General features: G+C 49.4%; 1 protein-coding gene across 2 annotated transcripts; it reads left to right on the top strand.

The window, feature by feature from the left end:
* Nucleotides 1-858: 858 nt before the first annotated feature.
* Nucleotides 859-7,878, top strand: LOC112280310 (protein STICHEL-like 1). Of its 2 annotated transcripts, XM_024515657.3 has the most exons (6): nt 859-1,087; nt 2,680-5,044; nt 5,205-5,795; nt 5,918-6,695; nt 6,810-6,888; nt 7,023-7,878. In XM_024515657.3, the coding sequence occupies exons 2-6, from the start codon at nt 2,698-2,700 to the stop codon at nt 7,140-7,142; spliced, it is 3,915 nt and encodes a 1,304-aa protein (XP_024371425.1). In that variant the 5' UTR covers nt 859-1,087; nt 2,680-2,697; the 3' UTR covers nt 7,143-7,878. The 2 variants fall into 2 exon arrangements, with proteins under 2 accessions (XP_024371425.1, XP_024371424.1); XM_024515656.3 differs by lacking the exon at nt 859-1,087 and having other exon boundaries at nt 2,035-5,044.
* The last annotated feature ends 389 nt before the right edge of the window (nt 7,879-8,267 follow it).

Genomic DNA, 8,267 nt, shown 5'->3' with positions numbered 1-8,267 from the left:
CCCTCTCCTGGAAGGAAGATGGGAACGTGCTGCCTAACCTGGAGATTTCACTTGCACACAGCAGCTCCTTTCTGTAGCCACATCCTTTGTACTGAGGAGAAATATAAATAAAAAACAACTGAAACCGTAATTCATCTAAATGTGAACGAACAGAGGGTGAGGAAGGGACGTCGCAGCGTTGTTGATTAGAGTGCTGCGTTGTGGTTATTGTTGGTGTTAGTGTTGCAGAGCAGGCTTTCTCATTTGAGAGAGAGAGAGAGAGAGAGCGACTGAGGATGGGTGGGATATCTGCCATAGCTTCACTGCCCTGATACGCGGGGACTCACCCCCATTGAATGCGATTCTGCTCACCGAACGTCCACGAGGAGACCTGTTTGTTTGCTTGCTTGCTTGCAAGCCGCTTCGACATCCGCTACGGAAGGTCGTTGCGCACTTCAAAGCGATCGGGATGTGCAATCTGCAATTATGTGACGCCACCCGACGCATTGTCCAAAAATAGTACTGAAAAAATGCAACTACCACTCCATCGGGCCTGGTTTCCCGTAACCCAGCCCGTTTAATTCTCACAAGGAATTTTCCTGCCTGCTGGATGGAGGAAAGTCGTAAAAGTCCTACAATACCAATGAATGGAGGAAAAAGAAAGAATAAAATAAAAAGAAGAAGGAGAAGAAGAAGAAGAGGGTATGGTGTTGGCACTGATAAAGCCAGGAGGAGTCATGTTCCCCTTGCCGTTTTGGGACCCTGGATACTGGAAAAAACAAAAAAACAAAAAACAAGATTATGCTTGACAAAAGAAAAATGGTCGTCTGAGGCATGAAAAGATGTGGAAGGTTGGAACTAAGCTGGCATTTTCGAGGCTGGTGTAGTTTTATTTTTTTGGGTGTACTCCTGAGGTAAAGGGTGGTGCAGGGTTATCGGTGATGGGCACCTTCGGGGGGCGGTTTCGATCGAGCATGGGGAAGCGTGGGGAGTAAATCTGTGGTTGAGGAGAGTTTCGTGAAAGTTGGGTGTGTAGCTTACCAGGAGGAGAGCTAAACGCGACCATCCATGTTGCGGAGGAGTTGCTGCATCGTCGTCAACTGCGCAGGTTCGTTTCTGAGCATTAGATCCATGGAAAGCATGAGCAGCAGCAGCAGCAACAACAGCTGCTGAAGCCGGGATCGGCAGCGACGTTGTGATGGCTGCGCCACCTTCGTCTTTTGTTCTTCGTTAATCCTTGACTGGGTTAGGCCGAGTGCAGTAGGTTTAGAAAGCCTAGGTTGTGGTCGGGTTTGGTGGGGGCTGACCACCATTGATCCTTGCGTGGAAATCTTGTTTAGCTTGATTGCTGCGACGTGGTGGCAACAAGCTGGCGACTGATGAGTATTCTACATTGGCGAGTTTAGTGTTCGGCCGGTATATGTGGGGTCTAATTTTCGTTCGAGAGAGAGCGGAGTTCGTAGTCGAGCCAGTGTTGCAAGTTGGCTTAGATTCCAGTGGCTGCTTTTATCGTGTACACGCTACTTTCTTAGTTCGATTTAGGAGCCACATCGGAACACCGTGCAACGGACGTCTGTTTGCGACAAAGACTTCTCAAAGCGAGCTCGAAATCGTTTCCAATAGATTTCCAGGACTCATAGCTAGTTCTCGCTTTACGCCTCACTGAGAATAAATGGTTTTGTCGCGAAGCTAAAACTGCAAGATCTTCGACTGTGCACCTATCAATGTGATTGTACAAGGTGCTTCGACAGCACATTGGTTGCCATTTAGGAATTTTCACGAGAAGTCGTTTCGTGGTTGACCTCGTCTTTGCAGAAGCTTTCGCAGATAATCCCTTATCTGTAAGTAGCGATGATATCTTCTTTGTGGTTTTCAGAAACGTGTTGAACCGTCGACTCATTAAGAAGTGGTCCTGTTGGTATTTCGAGAATATCCCCGAATTCCTGTCGGCTTTTTCATTGATGGTTCTCCTGTCATAATACGGGTGGTTAAGTTGTTGACTCTCTATCCAATTCTAATCAATCACTCTTCTCTATGGCGAAGGAAACTAGAGCTTGTTGGTCGGTCGATCAGATTCTCTTTCCTAGAATGTTGCGACGTAGTGCCAAGGTGGTAGCGTTTCGGGGGTCACACTTGCTTTGCGTGATGCAAGAATTGGGTTTCGCCATCTCGACTGAGAGGGCTGTGCTGGAGTGCTCTACCAGAATAGATCAACAACTTAGTCCGCTACTAAAACCTTTTGACTTCGTCCATGGAGGGAATTTTTCCGCGATTAGGCGGGCGGAATGGTCGCCCTCCCATGCGTTTGAAATTCAGTTCAGCTGTTTGTGAAGTTTGTTTTCTAGTCCAAAATTATGGTGAATCTACAAGAGGCTGTGAGGCTGTGCGCAAGTTCCTATTTTGGGGTAGGATGGGTGAGCTTGTTTCAGCGCTCTTGCGAAGACAGTTTTGTAGAGTGCCATCTAGTGACTCCGCCACTAGTTTTAGTGACTTCACCCACATTTTTTAATTTCTTTGAGGTATGCGAGAACTCCCCTGCGAGGTATGAGCCAAAGGGCTGGCAAGGCTCATGTGATTGAGAGTTCAGCTTCTGATGAGAAATCACGGAGAGCTGTGAAGTCACAGATTCACGGAGAGTCTAGTCGTGTGCATTTGACAAACATTATTCATGTCAATCGCCACTTTCACTTACTCTTGCAGAGCCTCCAGATCGGTCTGATGTTGGATGCCGGGCGGGCGTCGTCACTCCAGCTCCCTCTTATGCGGGAGGTGACGGCCCTGCGGAAGAATCGAACCTTGAAGGACCCGGGGACAAGTCCCTCTGTCTCCCCTGGAGGTAGCTTTTCAGGAGGCAACAAGCGAGTGACATCAAACGCCTTCATTGGCGATCCTCACAAAGATGCTCAAGCGCTCGCTTATGAGCTCTCGGCCAAACTCGCCAAGTCTGCTAAAGAACTCCACGGCGTTGGTGGGAGCCGCCGAATACCGAAGCAACAAAACTGTCGAGCGGATAGAAACATCAAAAGTGACAAGGTTCCTACAAGAGGGACGTCGAAGAAAATGACAGCCGAAGATGCCATGTACGTGCGCAATGACGAAACACTTGGCATCGACGAGCCGTTGAAGGCAGCTATCGGAAGGAGGGTCAAACCAGTTGAGCAGGCTTTTGATGGATCCATGACTGGGGCTCTCTCCGGGGAGTTGCGAAAGGAGGGTCTCATCAAGGAATTGAAAGCGCGGGGGCGCTTGCCGAGAGACGCTGAGAAAGAGCTTGAGGAGATTCCAAGGTCGGATGAGAGATGGGATGTCGGGCCTGCTCGACGAGAACATCTTGCGAGGAGAGTAATCGAAGAGCGTCGTCCCTCAATCTCCTCACTATCACAGCTACTGGGAAACCATAACGGGAGTGGACGGAGTGATAACTTCCTGGGCATGCTGGAGGACGAAGAGCGTCGGAGCAATCTCGTTGGCGAGAGCTTATTTGAGACGGATGAGGATGAGCTCAGCCCCATGGAGAGGGAGATGATGCGACCAAAGCCGGCAACCTTGAATCCTGCATCTCCGTTGCATTTGGGCTCATTGTCGCGTGGAAAGCAGGATCTCAAGAAGTCGAAGCCTGAACTTCGTCATGGCTGGAGGAATATCCCGTCAGGAGAGAGGAGTGCATACTCAGCCCACCCCAGCATCCGTAAAGCTGCAACCAACTCCATGGATTTCATGGACGATGATCTGGATGTCTCGGAACTTCCACTTGAAAACGGATGCGGACTTTCGTGGGATTGGTCTCGGAATCACAAGTATAGTGATGAGGCTTTCTACGACTTGACTGGGTTGACTTGCGCAGTTTCGGAGTCCAGGAGACGTCCCGAGATTGATTCTTTACTCGCAGAGCAAAGTACCCCGGCTAAGAAGTCAGTTTCCTCGTTGAATTCTGAAGCGAACTCATTACCGATATTAAGCGGGGACGGGACACGCAAGCACGATCTTGCGGGGTATAACGTAGACACGGGAAGAACTCGAGAGATTTCAGGGGAGCTTGGGGGACTCGAGGGTTGTAGGTCGACATTTCAAGGCGCCATCGAAGATATTCCAGGTGTGGGAACAGCCTCCACAAGCAGATTAAAAGAGCAGGTGCCACCCGAGGAACATCGAACGTTGAGTCAAAAATACAGGCCAAAGAACTTCACGGAGATTGTGGGTCAACCTGTGGTGGTGAAGAGCTTGTCGATTGCGATTATAAAGGATAAAATCGCTCCAGTGTATCTGCTTATGGGTCCGCGCGGAACTGGGAAGACCTCTGCTGCGAGAATGTTCGCAGCAGGGTTGAATTGCGAGTCGTTGAATTCTGCCAATCGCCCGTGTGGAATTTGTCGGCAGTGTAGTCTCAATCAGAGCGCAGATTTGCGGCAGATTGAGGCTGTCTCAAGTATGGACATGGTGAGCATGAAAGCCATGATGGGGAGCTTCATACCTCATGCTCGCTACAAGGTGATTGTTGTCGAGGGGTGCGATCTTCTCGGCATCGATATGTGGAATGCGTTTCTAACATTGTTGGAAGAGCCCCCAAGGAACGTGGTATTCATCCTTATTACCACCGATGCGGAGCGGCTGCCCCCGACTGCGACTTCGCGGTGCCAAAAGTTCCATTTCTCCAAAGTAAGCGAACCAGACATTGTGAGACGGCTGAAATTATTGGCGGAGAAAGAGGGCTTGCATTTCGAAGCGGAAGCGTTGTCGCTCATTGCGTCGAAATCAGATGGATCCCTCCGTGATGCTGAAATTTTTCTTGACCAAGTATGCCTTCTGGACAGGACCGTGACGGTGGCCCTAGTTCGAGAGGTCGGTGGACTTCTTCCAGACAACCAGAATCTAGATTTATTGGACTACGCGCTCTCCGCCGACACTGTGAATATCATTAAGACCATGCGAAAAGTGCTAGCCTCCGGCGTTGAGCCTCTCGGACTCGTGTCCCTACTGGGGGCCTTAATCACAGACATTCTCGCTGGTAGCCTCGATGTGAACCGGGGCAGGCGAAGAGATGGATCATTTTTCAATCGAAATATCTGTAAGTGAGTTAATGGTTGGTCTGCCAGTTCACCGTCTTATACAAACTCATTATTAATTTATTTGTTCCCCTTTAATTTTATATACTGCTTGTATTTTAAAATAAAATTTAAGCTACGAATTATACGAAAAAATAATTTAGATTTTGGTTTCTCTTCCAGCTGCGAAGGAGGAGCAACAACGGCTCCGGGAAGCGCTAAAGGTTCTCGCAGAAGCTGAGAAGCAGTTGCGAGCGGCAACCGATAAGGCGACCTGGCTGACAGCCGCGCTTTTGCAATTTGCTCCCGATCGGTCGTTTGTTCCTTCCGAAGCAAACAACAGTGTTGCCCAAAGCCCTACTGTGGCGCCTATAAACGCCATTTATAGGGCGGAGCAACCAGTGATGAACAAACCAGAGCATCAGAACCAAGTTCCAGTGTCTGCAGTGGTTGGTCAATCTCTTGAAGCAAACGTTGAAAAAGAAAAAAGACCTCCCGAAGTTCCTGAGGACCATGAAATACCGGTCTCGGAGCAGACATTTGAGGAAGATTGGGGTCGGAAGCCAGCTGAACAACAGGGATTCGAGGAACTGCAGCTTGCAGAGACTTCAAAACCACTAAGACATGAACCAGAGACGACGTTAGATTTTCAGGTATTTGGAGAAGAAATTTTGGCTAGGCTTTGGAACCGAGTGCTGTCGGAGATAACGTCGAGGAGTTTGAGGCAGCTTCTGCATACAGACGCGCGACTTGTTGCAGCAGGCGCAGCTATTGGTAATTTTTCTGAAAAAAAACCATGCTTCTGATACTTGTTATCCCGATCCTGCAAGGGATTCCCTGAGAATATGGTTTAGGGTGTAATGGTTCAATATTACGCTTGTGCTGTGAATATCCAGATGGCTCGCGTGCTATAGTCGCATTGGAGTTCGATCACCCGCGCGATAAACACAAAGCAGAGCGGTCATGGCGGAGCATCTGCATTGCATTTCAAGCCGTGCTGAACACCGCGGTTGAGCTTCGAATCGGTTTGTGCGAAGTTGCACCTGGCGATGGTTCGCTGGCACGCGCTGGTGAAACAATGGTTGGCACAAAGCCGGGCACATCCACTCAACACAAAAACTCCGAAATTGTGACCGAGGATTCCAGCAGTGAATCGTACAGTCAATCGGGCCCATCAACTCAAGGTCAATACAGAAACAAGTGGGTTACGGATGAGGACCCCATTTCTTACGATGCCCATCTTCAAGACATGCAGGAAGCGCGTTCACGTAGCCATCGGAGACGAACCACGAGACCTCGTAGGCATCGTCAAGCAAGAGACGTAGCAGACACTCAACTGCAAATACAGCAGAATTCAGACCCCAGCGCCATCACTCCTCGCCGGCCGCCACCAAGTCGGAGGCGAAGGGTGAAACGAACCGGTTCTGCAAGAGCAAGCTCTGGAGCAACCCAAACGGTCATTCCAGTGCGAGAGACGAAGGTAGGCTCACGGGATTCTGGCAGTTTCGGTGACGTCGGTGGCGATATTTTGGCATATAGAGGCAAAAAACAGTTGAGTACTATGGTGGAGGAGCCTCTAAGCGAGATTGAAGACCTTCAGTCGGCCCAGCGAAAGATCTCGCAGCAGCGAGCCGACAGCTCCTTGTCAGCAAATTTTGACCGCCGCACTAACATGTAAGCACATGCTCATTCAAACGATTGCAACAGATGCAGAGAATGTACGAGTTACGAATGCCATTAGTTAGCGTATACACTCTAAAAATGCACTGAAATATTGCTTGAATTCAGAGTCTATGCGGAGCGTGGATCGCAGAGAGGGAGCCCTCTTTGCTGTAGAAGGGCATCACCCCAGCCCGAGTTTTTGATGGTAAGATCCTTATCTATAGGGTGTCAATCCCGCCACCATTTACTTTCGAGTTCGTTTTCGCATCTCAGACCATCCTTGTCTGCTTTCTAGTTATGTTCCACTCTGACACCATCAACTTGATTGAGCTTGAACAGCGCAAGTCCAGGGTGAAGACCATGAAAAAGGGGCGAGGGAAGGCGCTGCTCCTCAAACTGATACCCTGCGCCGAATCCAGAGTCGCAAAGAACACTGCACCGGTTTCCAAGGCACCGTAAGGGGCCTTTCACTCTGCCGAGTCGAAACTCAAAGTGACCAAGTCGCAACAGCCAATCTCCACCACCCGGGCTCTACAGGAATCGTCGGTGCATCGAACATGCGTACCATCCTGTTATTTTGATCTTGATCAATTATACCACTGGGATGTCGCGAACGGCCTTGGTTCATGTCTAGCACACGGCTGTGGCCATTAGGACGGAACACAGCTCCGTCGAAACATGGAAAATCTAACCTGGCAATCACATCCTGCACGCTTGCCCACCGCGAGGACAGTTCGCCAGCCCCTCGCACTGGTGCGCACCAAGTTCGGCGTCAGAATTGGTGACGGCACCACTTGTACAATATGACAAACGATAGGGATACAGAACACCCACAATCTCGAGCAAACAATGAAGATCTCACGACGAGAGCTTCCCCCGAGTCAGAGCAGCCAAGAGAAAAAGCCATGGCTGCTTCTGATCTGGCGAGGGTAGCGCCGAAGCAAGGGTGGAAACGACAATTCTTTTGGGGCCAAGGGTCTCCGGGAAGGAGCAGCTTGCCGGTGCCTGCTATGGATCTACACACGAGCCCTGCGTATCTTGTGTAGAAGTGCACCAACTCAATAATTTTGGGTCCTTAATGTAGTACGTTCGAATTTCAATATCAATTGTTGAACACCTCCTCCATGGAGGTTGTGTCCATAATGGCATGCTGTTGAAGCTTGAATAATTATTATAGACGGTTTGCCTCATGAAATCTTTCTCATCCTAACCTTTTCGCAGTTGTCCTTATTAATGTCATTCATTTAATATGCTTGGAAAAATTCTCCAATTTTGTCGCAACTGCATTCAACTTGGCCACACTCAATCAAGTGACTATCTTGTTTGAATAAAATTCGCCGGTCTAACTATCTGAAGTACTTTCCGTTACGCGTACACAAGCCTGCAGAGACCGTTGCAACTCTGTTGCCGAAACCGCTGAGCTCATGTGCAGGCATGGTTGTTGCTGAGCCCACTCCCTACCAATCAACCTTGCATTAACTTTTGCTTCCTACCCCGTCAACTCTCGGGTTGAACAATGCAATGGCTCCCCAGTACCTTGATGAACACCTTCGCCCTGACGTTCACACGTCTTTGTGTGCCAGG

Source organism: Physcomitrium patens, chromosome 3 (assembly GCF_059467195.1).
Source record: "Physcomitrium patens ecotype Gransden chromosome 3, ASM5946719v1, whole genome shotgun sequence".
Taxonomy (NCBI): Eukaryota; Viridiplantae; Streptophyta; class Bryopsida; order Funariales; family Funariaceae; genus Physcomitrium; species Physcomitrium patens.
This window is presented reverse-complemented; position numbering and strand designations above follow the sequence as displayed.

Excerpts from the sequence above, each read along its gene's own strand:
- LOC112280310 (XM_024515656.3), top strand. The coding sequence starts at position 2,524 with ATGAGCCAAAGGGCTGGCAAGGCTCATGTGATTGAGAGTTCAGCTTCT. Across the intron at positions 5,796-5,917 it reads TGCAGCAGGCGCAGCTATTG|ATGGCTCGCGTGCTATAGTC; the intron begins GTAATTTTTCTG and ends GTGAATATCCAG. Across the intron at positions 6,696-6,809 it reads TTTGACCGCCGCACTAACAT|AGTCTATGCGGAGCGTGGAT; the intron begins GTAAGCACATGC and ends GCTTGAATTCAG.